At 45.8% G+C, this 18,947-nt stretch overlaps 1 protein-coding gene across 1 annotated transcript in view; it reads right to left on the bottom strand.

The window, feature by feature from the left end:
• Nucleotides 1-12,590, bottom strand: part of CASQ2 (calsequestrin 2) — a 63,902-nt gene extending 51,312 nt beyond the window's left edge. Inside the window, exon 1 of the mRNA XM_082675472.1 lies at nucleotides 12,071-12,590. Coding sequence (XP_082531598.1) covers nucleotides 12,071-12,304 — 234 coding nt within the window. The 5' untranslated portion in view covers nucleotides 12,305-12,590. The remainder of the gene's footprint in view (nucleotides 1-12,070) is intronic.
• Between the last annotated feature and the right edge of the window lie 6,357 nt (nucleotides 12,591-18,947).

Here is an 18,947-nt window from a genome sequence, read left to right as displayed (position 1 = left end):
TGCAGCCAGAGAGAGACTCCCCCTTTTCTAACGAGACTTTCCATAGGTTGGTGCACTTCCTCAAAAAAAAGAAAAAGAAAATCAGAGCGAAGGACGGAGGCTGCAGCTGGGAGAGCCCTTCTAAATGTAAAATGATGGCAGACAGGCCTCTTTGTTGCATCTCCCCCATAGCGTACACTAAAAAGCGGAAGAGAGGGCTTCCCTGGTGGCGCCGTGGTTGGGAGTCCGCCTGCCGATGCAGGGGACACGGGTTCATGCCCCAGTCCGGGAAGATCCCACGTGCCACGGAGCGGCTGGGCCCGTGAGCCATGGCCGGTGAGCCTGCACATCCCGAGCCTATGCTCCGCAACGAGAGAGGCCACAACAGTGAGAGGCCCGCGTACCGCAAAAAAAAAAAAAAAAAAAAAAAGCGGAAGAGAAACCTGCTGCTGCTTGACTGAACTTTACGAAATGTCTGACTAGTGCTTATTTTGATAACATCTGCTAATGACAACAAACGCCACGTATAACTAACCTGAGAGTTAGTTTTCAATGTACTTTCACATACACAATACATTTTAGAATAGTCCTTTCCTGAGCACCAGATGTGGGCCGTTCACGTTACACACACCCCTCTTTTCTCTTCAGAGGAACCCTGGGACAAGGGGTTGGTGGTCTGTCTTTTACAAAGGAAGGGGCTCAGCCTTGAGCAACTCAGTGACCTGCCAACTGTCTGGACAGTGTAAGGACTCAGACCCACGGGGTCTCCCTCCTCAGTGTACGCTTCTTGCGTTGCTGGACCACGGTGCGGGGCTGCTGTTCATGGGTTGTATTCACTCTTTCCTTTGGGTTCAGGAAATGCTCTCAGTTCCTTCACAGGGAAGCTGGGTGTGTGTGGCCAGGCTAAGGAATGGCTTGGGGTGCTGAGCCAGGGCAGGGTAAGGTAGAGGCAGGTGAGCGTGTGAAGGAGTATCTGCTGGCCCGTCTCCCTGCCCAGCACACGGCAGATGGTGAGGAGAGCTCTGCCTGGCTTGGGGCGCCGGGCAGCAGGCGGGCGCTCCTGGAACAGGCTCTCTGGGCACTGAGAAGTGGCTCTGGCCTGCCCAGCCCATCGCACGGCAAGATGGTGCTCTGGCCATGTTCCTACATGTCTTTCCAAACAGAAAGGGCTTATCTGGATCAAACCGCACTCAGTCTACAGAAGAGGGAACCTCAGAGGCTTCCTTGGACAGATGCAGTACTTTGTGGGGACTGGCTTTTTTAATGGAACAAGTTATTATTATTTTTTTTTTGCAATACATCCTATTTTTATTTTTTAAAATTGAAGTAGAATTGATTTACAGTGTTGTGTTAGTTTCAGGTGTACAGCAAAGTGATTCAGTTGTACAGGTATATGATATATAATATATATAACATATATATATTATGTATATATATCCTTTTTCAGATTCTTTGGAACAAGCCATTTTAGATGCTAAGGCTGAGCTGATAATTATGCAAAAATACTCCACGCCAATCAGTGAAGCTCAAACTGCAATAGGGCTGCTGCTTTTAAAGAAAAATCTTGTGATTCTGAAACAGATTTTGTTTGTTTCTATTTTGCTACTTTACACTACAATTATCCTTATAATACTTTTATCACAGTGACTTTTTTGGTCTCTCATATCTCCATTTAGAAATGTATAACTTTGGGAGGAGGTTTGCCTCAAGGATACGATGACTAGATATCCTATTTGGGCTTGAATATTATCGAGGGCTTTTGCAGGTGGGAGGAGTGAGAAAAGAAGGTTCCAATGGTCTAAAAGCTTCTGGATCAACACTGTATTTGCCATTTTGTAAAATCTCTATTTCCGTATTAATTCTGTGTATGGAAGAGAACATTTAACTGTAATCAACTCAATCCACACTCTTACCATAGCGCTTCTTGTCTTTTCACCATCTCACCCCAGGCTCTAGTTTTATTACTGAGAAGTGCAGAGCAAACACGCATCCAACAGTTCAGTGGCACGTGGGCTCTAAGGAGAAGTGCAACTGAAGAGTGAGCCTGGGCGCTCATCTTCTGAGAGCACTGGCTCCACGCGAGGATTTAGTCTCAAAGCCAAAACAAAATAAGCCTGACCTCATCTGAATATTCCGAGTGCAGCAGGTGCGAGTTTGGAGAATCCCATCTTTGGGCAGTGAGCAGTTGGAAGAAATACCTGAATCCTGTGTGTGTTGCGATTCTCTGCCCAGTGTTCCCACATCATCCCATCTGTGGATTCACTTGCCTCCCAAAATTTCATTTTGCCTTCCTCTCTTGAGGTTTGGAAATGCAACCACTGGGACATTTTCCAGTGCTAAATAGGTTTGAAGACAGCATCAGCCTTAGAGAACCCAGAGGTTTCTGCCCATACTGTGTATGTATTTTGGACTGAGAGTCCCATGGTTAAAAAAAAATCTGTTTTACCCATATTTCAGCAGGATTAAGCAGGGATGACAAACAGTTCCCTGAATCTGACAGATTCAGTTTAATTTTTCACATTTCCACTCAATTCTTTTTTAAAAACTGATTTAATTTTTTAAAGATATCAAGGAGAAATATATTTCCGATGTAGGCAATGAATCTGTAATTCCATTCTTTTTTCTTTTCTCTCCATCCATCCTTCTACCCACCCACCCAACAGTTATTAAATACCAAGTAGGTGGTGCTAAGCATTAGTCCCTCTACTCACACCAGTCACTTTAGTTCCACACATAGTCCAGTTGTGAAATTAAACACTGCTTAAGTGTGGGTGAAAATCCAGAATTCAAACTAGAGACACTTGTCCTTTTGTAAGTTGGCCCTGCTTACAAACAGGAAGCGATCCAATTCAGCAGTCCCAGTTCCTTGGTGTAGTGGAAGGAACATGATGTTTGGAAACAAGTAGACGTGGGTTCAAATCCTGCTTCATGCTGTGCCATTCTGTAGCTTTGTGACTTTGGGCAATTTCTACTCAACTCTATGGAATCATTTCTTTGTACATAATGTGAGACTACGTTGTAAGAGTTCAACAGAATGACATATGCAAAGCACCCATATTGGACATGTTTTATGGTAAGTTCATAATAAGTGCCATTTCCATACCCCTCCATCCTCATCTGTTCATTTAACATTCATTCAGCAAACACCGTTGAGAGCCCACTGTGAATCAGACACTGATCTAGGTGCTGGAGTACAGCAATGAAGAGGACAAAGTCCTTGTCTCTGTGGGTTTTACACTCTACAGCACTGTAGACCTAAAGGAAGTGAGTTCTCATCATCAACAAAAGAAGACCAACTCCTTAGCTACCAGGGACCATGTCATCTGCATTTTCTAAGTAAGCAGTGCATGAATATTTGACAAATAAATGAAAGAATGAATATTTCTATTTGGACGTTCACAAGTCTTAGTTCCACGTTATAGAACACTCACCAGTTTTCTCTGAGCAGCTTCCCTGTACTCTTCTGTTAAACATGCTAACATGTTAGTATCCCATATTCATATACCCCCAGGGTTCTCAGATTTCTTGTCATCTCTTTTGGAGAAAAGGGAAGTGTGCCATGGCAACCAAATAGATGCTTTTCCTCCCCTTCTGAAGGTAAATCCTGGACCCTGATCTAAGATCCTTTAAGGCACCTTCTGATCTGGCCTTAGAAACCCCTGTAATTCCACTGGAAACCTCTCAAGGAGGGGGAGGCTTCCCATGGGCCCAGATCTTCCCTTTCTTAGGAAGTCCAAAGTATTAATCACTGACTGTGTGAGCGAGGGCACCGTGGGAGAAGACTGGGAGACCTGGCAGAGTCCCTAGAGCAGACCTGAATCCCTGCAGCCCCCAAACCAACTTCACGTCTCAGCAGTTTTCCAAATCAGAGGAATGTTGACAGGTCCATTGTCATTCAGGAGAGTCAACAGACCAAAGGTCAAGCAGGTGCAACATGATTATGGTCATCTGGAAAATTTCTCCAACCCAACAGACCAGTATAGTGCTTTGCAAACTTTAACATGCCTACGAATCACCTGTGGATCCTGTTTAAATGGAACAAGCACCCTGGTTATACCATTGCCGCTGGTGTGGTTCGCCGTCCACATTTTGAGCATCAAGCCTCAAGTGGTCTCCAAACTTGGCCGCACGTTAGAATCACCCAGGGAGGTTTTAAAAACTGTAGCACCTGGATCTCATCCCTTCCCCTACGACCAGTTAAATCAGTGCTGGTGGGGGGCGGGGGGGTGGGAAAGACCCAGGCATAGGTGTTTTTTAAAACTCCATAGGTGAGTCCCACGTGCAGCCAAGGTTGAGAACTACTGCAACTGGCCAAGAACAGGGGCTACCTTTCAAGCGACAGGTGAAGGGAATTAGCATTGGATAAGCACCAGCTGTATTTCAGGGACTCAGCAGGCTACCTAGTTCCTAAGTAGTAAACAACGTAACAAAGTAATAACACCTGACACTTGTCCAGCTTCTTATACTCTTATGAGAAATTTTATTCACCTGTTTTCATTGAATTCTCTTAATTCACTGAGGTAGAAAGCACACAGTTGATGTTTTAGATGAATAAAATGCGATGCATATTTGTGACTTGCCCAGGAGCAAATAGTAGATGAAAGAGAAATTCAGTTACTCTGACCCGCAGCTGTCTGTTTTGCCCAAGCACTGCGACCTCACCTGAAGTTGGATACACGAGGATGGCTGTGCACAAAAGTCATGTCGACGACACTGGGCATATGGCAGAACCTAAAGAGGCTGCAGTCACCCCACCAAAGATTTCTCACTGATATATAGATTGATTAGGAAACTGAGACCTGAATACAGAAGGGAGCTCGGTCTGTTGTGGGCTTTGGCAGACTGAGAGCAGCGGCGTTAGGACACTTAGCAGAACCCAGAAGCCTGCAATGCACGGGATTCAGATTCTTAGTTCTGCCATAGATGATGGAACAAGCCTCCTCCTCCCCTGTAGGGCCTAATGGATGATTTGTTCTGGAATCACCATCTAAAAAGTATTGGGAAATAACCTGCTTACCAGCCCTGGACAATCAGTCAAAACAATAACCCTCCCTGCTGGTGGACAGGCCATTTCCAATAATTTTTAGGTAGTGATCTTGCCATTTGATATCCAAGAGGGCTCGGGAGAGAGCCCCTGGGCAGGTCATGTGTGGGGATGGCAGTGGCTTTTTTGTGGTGAGCGAAGTGGGACCTCCTTAAGCAGGAAGAGCAGAAGACCCTGCAGAGGGGATCCTCTGGGGAAGCATCAGAGGGGATTCAGAGGGGAAGCAGCCTCGGACCTCCCGAGAAACGACAGGTGCAGCTGGTCAACCTGGCGGGCAACTACCGGAGTGATGTGGCTATTTCTGTGCCAGGACCCCAGGTTGCCAGCCAATCCCAGGGACCAGTCACCCTAAACAAATGAAGTGATATTTACTGTTCACAGTGTGGAAAGCATTGCTTGTTCACCACCTATTCAGTGACTCATTCATTCATGCTATGATTCCTGAGAGTCCCACTAAGAGCAAAAGATATTTGACGAATGAATATTTCTATTCAAGGATTCACAGTACGTATTTTCATGTTATGAAACACTCACTAACTTGCCTGAGAAAAATCCCCTGTAGTTTTTCCTAATCCTGTAAATGTATATTGGTTACAGGTTGGTGTGTTTAGTTGCTCCCATAGGACATACATACACAGTGCACAGCCTCAACTCTGGAGATGAATGTGATCAGAGTGCCCAGCGATTCCAACACTGAGGCCTCCTTTCTCCTTTCCCTCTAGAGATGCTTAAGTGGCCATGAAATCATTTCTCTGTACGCATGAAGCTCACTAGGAAAAGTTTTCACCTTTTCCTTCCTTCTTTTTCAGGTTGGAATGCTGGTTTCCTAGAGGTGGAGTGGTGTAGAGGAAAGGAAATGGGCCTTGGACTGGGGGATAAGATCTGTGTGAAGGTAGGAGGGGAAGAGGAAGAAGTAAATGGTTCCCCAAACCTGGCCTAGGCATTTGGCAGGACCATGACACCGTTTCCAGCGAGCTCAGGAACTCACGATGTGGACACCATACTGCTGGGGTTCCTTCTGACATCAAGGCATCCTCTGTCACATGACCAGGTCATTCATTCAGTTGTGTTTTTGGTTCACAAGCAGTTTTTTTGTCCTTGTCCATAGGAACTTGATTCCATCTCTTTTTTTTTTTTTAAACTTTCCCCCCTCACCAAGTTTGCTTTGAATTCAGTTGCCTTCAGGAAGCTTCCAATCTAGGGGGAGAACTCCAACATATGTCTCCAAGGAGAGAAAGAGTGAGTTAGAAGGAGCCTGAAGGGAATGGAAGAACTTCTTAAATGCAAGGAGGCTGCAGTGTGACTGAAAATGTGGAAGGGGCCTAATTTAAGAACTGACGCTGATGATGTTGTGGAATCTATCAGACACAGCCTCCGTAAGCCTTGGCGATCAGAGGGAGAGGGTCTGTGATCAGGAAAAGTCACTCCACCTTTCTGGGCGTGGCTGGCTGTGAATAAGCAACATGGCATCACATCACCAGTCCTGAGCTCTCTGAAAGTGGCCTGGGGTCCTCAGTCTCTAAAGTGACGGGTTAGGCTGGGCTGTATCTAAAATCCCAACTGAAAGGGGGTGAGGGCTGAAAGGAGTCAGCATTTTTCCAGTACCTTCTGTGTGCCAGAAGCTGAGCTCTTGCCATCCTGCCTCACTGAATCCTCACACCATCTCCAGCATCTCACATCACAAGTAAGGAACCTGAACACAGACAGACTTCCTTGGGAATTAAACCCAGGTCTGTCTGATTTGGAAGCCCACGTTAGAGCATACCACCTCTCAAGCATTTCAACCTGAGAGAGGTCAGTGATGTCGAATGTGGGAGGACTTTCTCTGGCAATATTTATAGAACATGATAGGCATAGCACTTGCACTGCAGTTTCAAGGCGAAGGTGGAAGCAGGCAACAAGGGAGTAAGGAAGAATCAAATTCAGTGCCCGTATCCTCCTCTTGTGTCTCTGAGTCTTGCGGTACTAACAGGATTCAGCCATTGTGGTATGACTACATTTGCTGACTTGGCCAAAGCTGAAGGAAATAGTATACAAAATTGCAACTCCCTTTATAATCTGAGTTGACACCTCAATAGAAAAAATGGGGAAAAGACATAGAAAAATAAGAAAAAATGTAAATGGCGAATAATTTTATGAAAAATTCAGCCTAGTTAGAAATCAAAGAATGTCCATTAAAACAACAATAAAAATATAAATAGACAAAGGTTTTTAAAACCCTGAAAATTTTGTGTCAGTGTCCAAAAAGAGAGAAATTCTGTAATGGCCTATATGGGAAAAGAATCTAAAAAAGAGTGAATATATGTATACGTATAACTGATTCACTATGCTGTACACCTAAAACTAACACAACATTGTAAATCAACTATACTCCAATAAAATTTTTTTAAAAAATTAAAAGGAAAAAAAACAGAGAAATTATCTTAAAAATATGTATGATCATACAATGGAATACTATGCCAGCATTAACATTATGTTTGTCAAGAATTTAAAGCTATTTAGTGACATAGGAACACTCACAATATACTGAAACGAAATAAGCAGGAAACAAAACTATAAAAATGGTATATGGGCTTCCCTGGTGGCGCGGTGGTTGAGAGTCCGCCTGCCGATGCAGGAGACATGGGTTCGTGCCCCGGTCCGGGAAGACCCCACATGCAGCGGAACGGCTGGGCCCGTGAGCCATGGCCGCTGAGCTTGCGCGTCCGGAGCCTGTGCTCCTCAACGGGAGAGGCCACAACAGTGAGAGGCCCGCGTACCGCAAAAAAAAAAAAAAAGGTATAAACCTAATTGGAAAACGTGATTTTATGCATAGAAAAAAATACTGGAAAGAACTCTATCAGAACATTAACCATGTTTAGCTCTGGGTGGCAGTTCTTATTGCCTGCTTTGTCTTTTCCACATAGTCTAACATATTCTTACACTAGTGTGTTGTTATTTTGTGGATGAAATGCCCAACCAAGAATCAGGATTACCAGCTGTGTAAGTCACAACACTGTAAGGCCGCATGTATGACGTGAGAGGTTCAGAAAAATCTAGATGGTTCACAAGGTTCTTCTGAGCTCTAACACTTCACTCATTCACTCAACAAGCATTTACAGAACATCTGTATAGAGCTACGTACAATGCACCAACACTGGGGTCCCCCAGAATTAGACCCCAACCAAACGCAAAGCAAAGTTTGAATGAGATGCCTCCCGGTGCCATTTGACTTAGCCTTTTTCTGCCTAAGCTTTTAATGGCCTCATATTCTTCCCTTTCTCCTCTTCCCCTTATCAAACCCTGCTCTCAACATAAAACTCAAACTTGATCCGATGGAAGTGTAAATGGATAGCAATGTCTTAAAAGATGGCTTCTCCCAGATGGCTTGACTAAGTAGGGATAAAAATTTTACCTAAAGGAACGAGGCCCTCGTGGCCAAATTTTAGGAAAAAGCTAGTGGGGTGGAAAAAGATTTGGGAGCTATCAGAACCTTAGCTCTTGCGGTTCCCTCCCCGACCCTCGCTTATTTGTCTGGTAAATTCTACTCATTTCCACAAATCAATTCTTCCTTGTCATGCCTTCCACATCTCTCCCAGAGGGCGGGGTGCTTCCTCTTCCCTCCGCGCTCCCAGAGGACCTTATATTGCCCTACTGTTACAGTGACCCCGTTGCACTGTGGCTTTTCATTTGTATTGCACTATAATTTCCACATCAGGCTATGAGCCACCTGAGTGCCTCACGTTCCCGGTATCCACGGCGCGCACCCCAAGGCCCAACCTAGAGTAAGTGACAGATGTATGACTAAATGATATGCATTTCAAGGCCCCAAGTCAGGCAGTGACCTCCTTACCCTGTGGATGGGACTGTTTCTGGGTGTTTCAACGTCAGTCCTTACAGCAGCAGACAAAACATTGACCATAGTACCTTTGGATTTTTTTTATCAGAATGGGATGGCCTTTATGTGACGAGTTTTGAACTTCTAATTCCTAACTTTCTAACCCTTAGAAATTCCCTGGGTTTTCAACCTGAGGATGGCAACTCATCACTGGAGAGGGAAATCAATTTAATAGGTTGGGATTAGTATTTTTTTAATGAAATACAATAGAAGAATAGAAAATAACAATAAAATAGGAGACAAAAGTATTTTAAATCCAAGTATTCCCCAAATAATAATGTGTTGTCCTATGAAACTGTTGTTTCACCTGTGTATGTGTCTGTACACATTAGGTCATAGTGAGTTATGATAAAAAACATGGACAGCCAAGCCACCTTCCCTGGGTGGGTGGTGGTGGGATGAATTGGGAGATTGGGATTGACATATATATACACTAATATGTATAAAACAGATAACTAATAAGAACCAGCTGTATAAAAAGTAAATAAAATAAAATTCAAAAAGAAGAAAGAAAGCCACCTTCCCAAACTATTGGGAGGGAAGGAGCCCGCCCCTTCCTGTGCTGTCTGCCCAGGGCTGAGATTTCACTGTCTCCTCCCTTCCTTCTATCCCAAACAGACACAGCTCTGGGATGGGCAGGATATTTTCCTTAGTGTAGGTTTGGAGTCCAGGGAATTAAGAGGACAAAATAGGCTTTTCTGACCACAAAAATAATTTACAGGTTCACATCTACCCTCTCTTATCAGTCATGGGATTCCTGGAACCAGTCTTGTCCTGGATTCTGAGGAACAGCTGGCACCTGACAGGTATCTCAACAAAGGCCCACCCCTCCCCTCCCCGACCCGCGTGGAGGGAGCCCTACCTCCCCCAGGGTTTGGACATTTGCATGAGCAGCGCCTCTGGGGCTCCGTGCCTTTCAGCTGATACAGATGATACAGCTGGCATCACCAGGCCCGGGCTCACAGGCTGAGTACTCTATTTAAGGAAGACTCTTGAAATAATACTGAACAGGGTATCCACCAACTCCTTGTACATCGTCTCATCTGATTCCAGCAGTAACGCAGTACAGGGGCTAAAGCTGCCTTCACCCGCACGAGTAGAGTGATCTTGGGCAACTTAGCCTCTCTGTGCCTCAGTTTCCCCATCTGTAAAAGGGGGATAGTAACTGTATCTACATCAGAGAAGTACTGTAAAGATCAAACCAGCTACCACATACAATCCCCGCACGCAGGAAGCATTCAATAAATGCTGATTATTATTATTTAATCATCTCATAAGCCTGTATGATAGTTATTTTTTTCATTTATAGATAAGAATATGAGGCTCAGAGAAATTAAGTAACCTGCCCTATGTCATGCGTCCAGTAGAGGCAAAGCCAGAATATAAATCAGGAACTCCTGACTCCAGGTTCTGTGATCTCTTTCCCTTAGTGATTTAGGAGTCCGTGGGGCATCAGACTACCTCCTGTGCTCAACTTCCTCCTTGTCAGTCTCTGCCGGGCACTCTTGGATCAAAGGTGGCTGGAAGGATGGTAAGTCCAGGGCAAAGCTCCTTCTCAGGATTTTCCTTGGGAGTACAGAATTCATCTTTGGGAGAGACAGATTCTTGGGGGAGTTTGTGTGTGAGTGTGTGTGTGTGTGTGTGTGTGCATGTGTGTTAATATAACAGGGAATCAGAAATGGGGTCACTGCTTGCACTGGCATTCTTTTTGATTTCTAGGCTAAGTGGATAGATACAAGCAGATATGGTAGAATCCTTATACCTTCAATTAACTTTTCATAAATATGTCTCTATAATTGAGTAGGGCAGTTTGAGATGGAGATAATCATGTGAGTGAGGATTTCATGGGCTGAGCAGCAGCTGTGCTGTATGTCCTGGTTTTTTCCAGCCTGTAATTTTCCCGTATATATAGTACAAAGACCTAATAACGGTCCCTGCTTTTTCCTCACTTGTAACCCACAGAGGTTTCTTGTCCACCAGAGCTCTCTGTAATGACCACACTGTCGTATATAAATCCTCTGAAAATAGATACGTGTGTGATGATCGGGACACACAGGATTCTGCAATACTTTTTTAATTATCAAAGATATTTTGATGTGTTTGGGGTGGTTTTCCTGGATTTTATTACAGCCACTTTTTCTTGAGAATTAAAATCCACGTGGGTTTTACATGGTACTTCTGTTCATCAGAGTCTTTGATTATAAAGTATGTCAGTTATGTCTCAATAACACTGGAAAAAAAGAAAGAAAAAAAGGCATCTGATTGAGCTGAGCTTTCTGGCTGCGCCGGTTAATAAACTGCTGTAGTTCTCCAGGAGTCCTTTTCACAGATTTGTGCCTGGGCTGAGCCCGACCTGGGGACTGATAAGGGATCTTGGTGCCTATTAGAATTCTTGGCACTCACAGGTGTTCCTGAGTGTAAGCGATCTGAAACTGTCCAGGAGGAACTGTGGGAGGAGTTCCTGGGGCACTCACACAGGATTAGAGAACGGGTCCCAGCGCCAGGTTTACGGACAGACCATGTAATGCAGATGAAATAAGAACTGACTTCAGCATCTTCCCTGAACTCACACCAAGAACTTTCTGAGAAAGAGAAATATTCCCATTAATGAACGCGCAGCTTAAATCTTCCCACGTCTACACTGTGCAATGTTGACTAAAACCGCGTCACAGGAGAGGCTCATCGCTTAGTGATATTCCCCATCTGACCCACGAGGACAGGCAAGGTCAAATGACTCCTGCTTCATCAGGATCATGGGGAGACTTAAGGGAACAAAGAGTAGGAAATTAGCACGCCGAAGGAAACCTGCAAATAATCCTGGATTTCATTTCAGTCAGGCTTTTTAACAATAGCTTTAACATTCTCTGAGAAAAAGAGTCGCTGGAACTATTACCCTTGAGAAATCAAGAGGACCATCAGATGACAGACTTTACATCTTTACAGACTATTATGCACCATGCAGCACGTTCAATTGTCCCATCCTAAGAGTCTGGACCCACCCCTGTTTTTCACACATCCCAGCTTTGCAACAAGAATACCTTCAGATTTGCCTGAGACTGAAATGCGGCAAGACTTGAGGATATACTCTCAGCGACCTCAGGTCCTCCCATGCCGACCACTGGCCACCTCCCGCTCCCTTGGGCCACGTGGTCTGGGGGCCCCCCACTCACCTCCAGCACGATTTCTTTCAGTTGGAACTGTTTCTGCGTGACTTTATCTGAAGACACGGGCTCATGGTAGTAGAGACAGAGCAGGTCGTATTTCTTCAAAACCTGCTTGAAGTTCTTCTCGGTTAGACTGACCACGCGGTCCTTGCCGTCATAGGTGGGGAAGTTCAGCCCCTCCTCTGCCCTGCAGGAGGACAGCAGGTAGACCGCCACCACGAACAGGTGGGTTCTCTTCATCTGGGCAAAGTTTTGTTTTTCTTTCCCAGAGACACCGTGCGTAGGAAAGAGGCTGGTGCCTTAGAGGACTTGCTGGGAGCAGTGGGGAGCAGAGAGGCCGATCTCGTCTCTCTCCTTGGCCCTTCCTGGGCCCGAGATCCCCCTCTTCACCTTCTCTGGCTGCTGACTGTAATCGTAGGCTTGGGACGAAGCGTGCAGAGGCTCACACCCATGCATGTGTAGAACCAGAGCCAGGCTAGGCGGCCCAGCCCCAGATACCTCGCATAGCTCTGCCCAGCCCCTGTCTCATCAGGAACTCCATTTTTAGGATGCAGTTGTTTCAGGCTAAAAATAAATCATGCAATGAATTAAAAAGTTAGATATGGCACTGTTGAGGGATTCGCTGATACAGTTTGTCAGGCCGGTGGAGGAGGAGGTGGGAGGGAGACAGGGGGGAACGTGTGCACATGAAATAGGGAGGGCGGGAAGGTCAGAGGAGAGAAGTTCACTCAAGAGGGAGGAGGAGAAAAGGAGAGGAGAGAGATGTGGCACTGGATGTGCACAGGGCCACTCAGACGCCGTTGAATCGGTCTATTACCCCAGGGAACTATTTCAGTCTGTTCCTTCCTGGCAGGCTGCTCATCCCCTACCTACTCACTGCTGACCTGGGGACCAGCCGGACCCCCAGGTGGACTTGATGTTCTGCACCTGCCTTTTCCCTGGCTGGCCATTGCGCCGTGTCCCCGTGGCTCTGCTGGTCACTGTGCGAGGAATGTAGGGTCACCCTTTCTCCACAGAAAGCATGGAGTTTTCCAGGAGTCCAGCCCACCCGGGGTCACAGTTCCTCTCCTTCTGCCCCGGCTCACCGCTGAACGCTGCTGACACCAGGAGATCCTGCCCCATTATAAAATTAAATAAAATAAAAGTTCAACAGTCTTCCTCAGAAGCCCTCTTAGGCTTTTCGCTATCATCCCCGTCATCTTTCTTTTTTAACATTAACCCCCAATGTATCATTTTTACCCTTTTCCTCTTCATTAGAGACAGACTGCTGTAGAGAGTCCAGGAGCCGGACAGATCCGAGTTCAAAGCCGTGCTCTGCCTCTTAATGGCTGAATAGACTATGGAGGGTCACTCACCCTCTCTGATTCTCAACCTCTCCGCCCCATCACCACGCCCACCATGTAAAATGGGGATAATTACGACTATATTGTAAGGCTTGGAACACAGAGATGGGAAGGCATGGTACAAAACAGTTACCCAAACACGGCAGCTATTATAGTTACTTCATTCTTCCTGGAGATGGTGGAACGTAGGTTATTGTAATAATTACTTCTCAGTTTCTAATAGTAATGGTTTGTGAACGCTTTTCTCTCTGCCTTCTTGAATCCAGCAGGCAACTGGGGCAGACGTGATTAGGGCTCATTGCACAGGGGAGCTCAGCACCCTGGCAGAGATCGCATCATCAACTGCCTGAGTGAGGGTTCAGCTCTGCCTTGGAGCCTGGTGCTCCTGGGTGCTTTCACTCTGATGGGGCAATTCCCCCACAGACACTTCTTTTCTTGAGTGGCTTCATCTTTTCTGGTCAAACAACAGTCCACCCCTGTCTTTCCGCTCTTTAGAGTAGTCTAATGGCTCTCATGATTTAGGCCAAATTCTTCTTCTTCTGGTTGGAAAATCAGCTTTGGAAATAGCAAGGACTCTGTCCCATACAAACTTTGCAGGGAACAGAAGGAGAAAAGAAGTTCAGTGGCCTGCATGAGTGAAAGCAGGCCTCTCCACTGCAGCCAGAGGTCCTGATGCTGACAGTCAGGCTGACGGGAGTTGTCTTCAGGACAGGTTCATGTCCAGGAAGCCAGGACCTTGGGGAACCCCTCGCTGAAACCCATGACAGCATTCAGTTCTTTCTGATGGTGAATTCTCTAGGCTTTTAAAGATAGAACCAAGAGGGCTTCCCTGGTGGCGCAGTGGTTGAGAGTCCGCCTGCCGATCAGGGGACACGGGTTCGTGCGCCGGTCCGGGAAGATCCCACATGCCGCGGAGCGGCTGGGCCCGTGAACCATGGCCACTGAGCCTGCGCGTCCGGAGCCTGTGCTCCGCAACGGGAGAGGCCACAGCAGTGAGAGGCCCACGTACTGCAAAAAAAAAAAAAAAAAAAGATAGAGCCAAGAATAGCCGTTCTAAGATGTGGTTAGCTTTTCAGGTCACTTGCAAGTGTGTAAGATCTCTGCTCTCTTTAGAAAATTTAAGGGGAAAATGATTTTTGAGTGAAACAATGTATGTCTTGTCTTTTCAAGGTCAGCTTCCCAAAACTGTTCCCAGTTGTCTCAATCTCGCTGGCTTATCTTTATTTAGAATTTGCTCCACTTCTCTTAATATATGCTTTTTTTTAATGTTACCAAAAAACTGAGAGATGTTTAAAGTCAGAGTCTTTGAATTTCCCACTGACTTGCAACTGATGAAAAGTACCAGGGTAAAGGGATAATTTAAAAAAATTCAGTTTAGCCCTCAAGTCTGGCTTATGACCAACTGTGTATTAACAGAAAAAAAGCTCCAGTGTGGAAAGTTCCTGTCCCTAAATCCTGGCTCAGTTTGGGGCCTCAAAGCCCAGGCCTGAGGACGGCACGGCTACTCACACGTGTTGTGGTGATCAGGTTTCCCACTGGCCACCCACACCGGGACCCGGGGGGTGAAATGCATGTCCCCCTCTTAGGAAGGTTAGGTTTGCATGATCGACTTTTTATGTCCCAGCCATTTTTTTCTGACTGCTTTTTATTGTGTTTGTTTTTCCTTTGCTTTCTTGCCCACCAACCTTAATGTATTTATTTTTTATTATTTTTGTGTGTGTTAGTTTCTGCTTTATAACAAAGTGAATCAGTTATACATATACATATGTTCCCATATCTCTTCCCTCTTGCGTCTCCCTCCCTCCCAATGTATTTATTTTGTAAACAAGGGATGCTTCTGACATGTCTGAGTCAATGTGGCATCTAGCAAATCAGCTTTTCATTCCAGTTTTAGCAGCTACCCAGGTCAGGGTGTCACCTGCACATGCCTGGTTTATGTGACTTTGCTGAATTGTACGTGTGTCTTTATGTGCCATTAGCAGGTATTTTTTGTCTTTGTTTTTAAACAAGAAAGGATAAAACAAAGGAAGGAAATCAGTATAAATGTACGTTAACTATTGTCACGATATATGACATAGGCCCCTTGTTTTTGCTAACAATTTCCAGTCCCTCACTCCAGTGGCCACTCCCTAGAATCCCATATTCTAACCTCCCCCTTTCATTTGTTTACCCTTGACAGGTGGCAGGACCATTTTGCATATATTATTTAACTGGATCTTCACAATAACTCGTTTTACAGATGAATCAGGATTTGAAGCCATGATCTTTCATTTATTTGTTAATTAAATACATTTTTATGGGGCACCTTCTATGTACCAGACGCTCTACTGGGTACTGGGGTTGGACACATTATTCATCTGAACTCACTGAGTTTACATCCGAGAGGGGAGATGAGCAGTAAATAGTCAATGTACTTAAGGGGTATATGTGTGTGCACCCGTGTAAAATAGGACTTCAAATAGAGGCACGTGCTCTAAAGAGCAGTTGAGAAGGACAAGGGAGAGCCTGCGACAGTGGGTGGGAGGTGGCCCTTTTGGACCGGGGGTGAAGGAAAGCATCTTCAAGGAGGGAACCTAGGAGCAGCAGGGAGGGCAGGGCTGAGGCAGAGAGCATGCTTCTTCCAGGGAGAAGAGGTAGGTGCCTCCGCACTGAGACCTACGGCGATTCCACCACTAGGGGGCGTTGCATCCACCTCCGATGGAAGCATCAGTTTTCTCTCTCAGACTTTTTTGTCTGTTAATAAGACATATGGGCTCACACCTACATGGGTGGGTCCACAGGGTAGGGAACCTATCTGAACGACTCGGAGGCAGCTCAGAGAGAGCTGTGACCCGGAAGCCAGGACACCTGGATCCTGGGCTGGTGTGACACAGCTCAACCCAGCTGTGTGACCTTGGTGAGTCTCCTCACCTCTCGGCCCTCACATTTCTAATTTGTGGAAAAGAGGGTCAGACTCACTGGTCTCCCATGGCCGCTTTCTGGCTCTAAACTTCTAGAATTTGTTCTGCCCATAGAATCTTTTCTTTCCCAGGATAGGCCCTGGCACAGGCCACAGGTTTGAGGAAGTTCGTTGACTGTTACCCGCGGAAGAGGGTTTCATGGGCGTGACTCTCACAAGTCCAAGCTTGCCTCTCCTCCAAGGCAGAGGTCTAGGACTTCACTGCCTCCAAAAGCCCCTTCTTTGGCTAAAATACTCCACCCAGTGGACAAAGTGGAGTATGGCATCTTTCTTTCTTTGAGCCCATTCATCCCATTCCGCTGCGCCAAGGGCCAGGGGAGTCAGCATGCTGGCCTGCAAGAGAAAGTCCCAGAAATGCCTGAGTCTACAGCCGGGTGCCCGAGGCTTCCTCTGGTCAAATCAGAACAGTCCTGTCCGCAACCCCAGGGCCTTCCTTTTCCTCTTGACTCTGAATATCAGGCAGCCCCAGGAGCCTTCCCTGGTCCCCAGCACCAGAAAACTCCTAAATAGAGCCGAACAGAGAAAGATCACTGCTAGGTTTAAAAAGAGCAAGGTTGGGGGCTTCCCTGGTGGTGCAGTGGTTGGGAGTCCGCCTGCCGATGCAGATGACACGGGTTCGTGTCCCGGTCCGGGAGGATCCCACATGCCGCGGAGTGGCTGGGCCCGTGAGCCATGGCCGCTGAGCCTGTGCTCCGCAACGGGTCCAGATCTTAACGAATGTCACTTCCTCAGGGAGGCCCTCAGGGTAGACCAGGAGCTGACATTCACTCCCCTTAGGTACCAACCATACTTCTCCTTGGGAACATCCCTCCCATTGAGGATTCTTTTTTCCCCAGCTAGACTGAGCCTTATAGGAGCCGGCACGGCATCTGTTCAAAGTATTCCTTGAAACCGGCCTTGCCAATAGTAGTTCTCATTAAATATTTGTTAAATAAATGTGAAGCGCTAACTTTGTACCAGGTCTTATTTTAAGTACTTTACAAAATTTAACTTATTCTTAAAAACCCAGGAGGTTGATAGTTTTAGTATTCCCAGATGGGTAAGCAGAGGTACAGAGAAGTTAACTAACTTGCACAGGGTCACGTGGCTAGTCATAGCAGAGCTGGGGTTTGAACCCAGAAGGTGGACTTTGTGCTTTGTTTCTGTTTTCTCTACCACTTGCAACCACAGCTAGATGCCTCTCACGGGGGGCTCATGAAGTCACTTGGACAAGCCAGAAATTGCTTCAGAACAATAGATGGCTGCCCACAATGTGAGACTGCTCATTTGTGGACATGTTCTGGGTTTGGCCCTGTACTGAGTCACCTCCTGTGCTTTCTTGTGTGTATAAGAGGAAAAGCAAGAAGGGAACTAATGTTTTCAGTGCTTGCTATGAGTCGGTCATTGGGCTCATTACATCTTATACATCATCTCATTTAAAATTCAAAAGCAAGCTAAGTATTATTCCTTCTGTTTCACAGATGAGGAGACTGGGATTCAAGATCAAGTGCTCTACCAAATTAATACAGCTGATAAGTAGCAGAGACTGGATTTGGACCCTGTTCTTCTGTCTGGTTTGTCATGATCCCAGGCTATTCTGCATAAGGAGGGGGACCCTTCTCTGTCTCCTTCAGGAAGAAACAAAAATAGAAAAACTTAGAGAAAATTTAAAGGACAAGAAAATAAAAAGAAATCAGCTTTTTTTTTTTTACAAGAGAGAAAAGAGGAACAATTGGAAAAAAGAGAAGAAAGAAAATGAGAAATTTAGTTCAGAAAAAAATGTACATGAGAGCAGATACAAGGAAAGCTTACGGTTTATTTGTCCTGGAACTACAAGGAAATATAGACTTCTCAGGGAAAGCAGTAAAAGAACAGAAAACCAAAACCAAAACCAAAACCCAAAATCACCTGGTTAGAGAGGTTACGTCAAAGTGTCCAAATGGAGATTGTGACGGGCAGAATACTGCCCCCTCGATCCACTCCCCAAGATGTCCAGTTCCTCACATTTCCATGTGAACTTCAGAATCAGGTCATCAAGTTAAAAAAAAAAAAGTCCATTGAGATTCTGGTTGTGTTTAATATGTAAACCAATGTGGGGAGAATTGACATCTTCACAACACTGAGCTTTCTCAAACATCAAAAGGCATATACCTCTCCACAGATTTATGTCTTTTTTGATTTCTTCTGGCAGTTTTTTGTAGTTTTCAGTATCCAGGTCTCATAATATCTTTTGTCAGATTTATCTGATAGCATTTCATTTTTTTAAATTAATTAATTAATTGATTGATGGGTTGATTGGTTGATTTTTGCTGTGTTGGGTCTCCGTTTCTGTGTGAGGACTTTCTCCAGTTGCAGCGAGCGGGGGCCACTCCTCATCGCGGTGCGCGGGCCTCTCACTATCGCGGCCTCTCTTGTTGCAGAGCACAGGCTCCAGACGCGCAGGCTCAGTAGTTGTGGCTCACGGGCTTAGTTGTTCCGCGGCATGTGGGATCTTCCCAGACCAGGGCTCGAACCCATGTCCCCTGCATTGGCAGGCGGATTCTTAACCACTGCGCCACCAGGGAAGCCCCATTTCATATTTTTGATGGTATTAAAATGATAG

Source organism: Grampus griseus (assembly GCF_964374135.1).
Source record: "Grampus griseus genome assembly, chromosome: 1".
NCBI lineage: Eukaryota > Metazoa > Chordata > Mammalia > Artiodactyla > Delphinidae > Grampus > Grampus griseus.
Note: the sequence above shows the minus strand (reverse complement) of the source record. Positions and strands in the feature narration are given on the sequence as shown.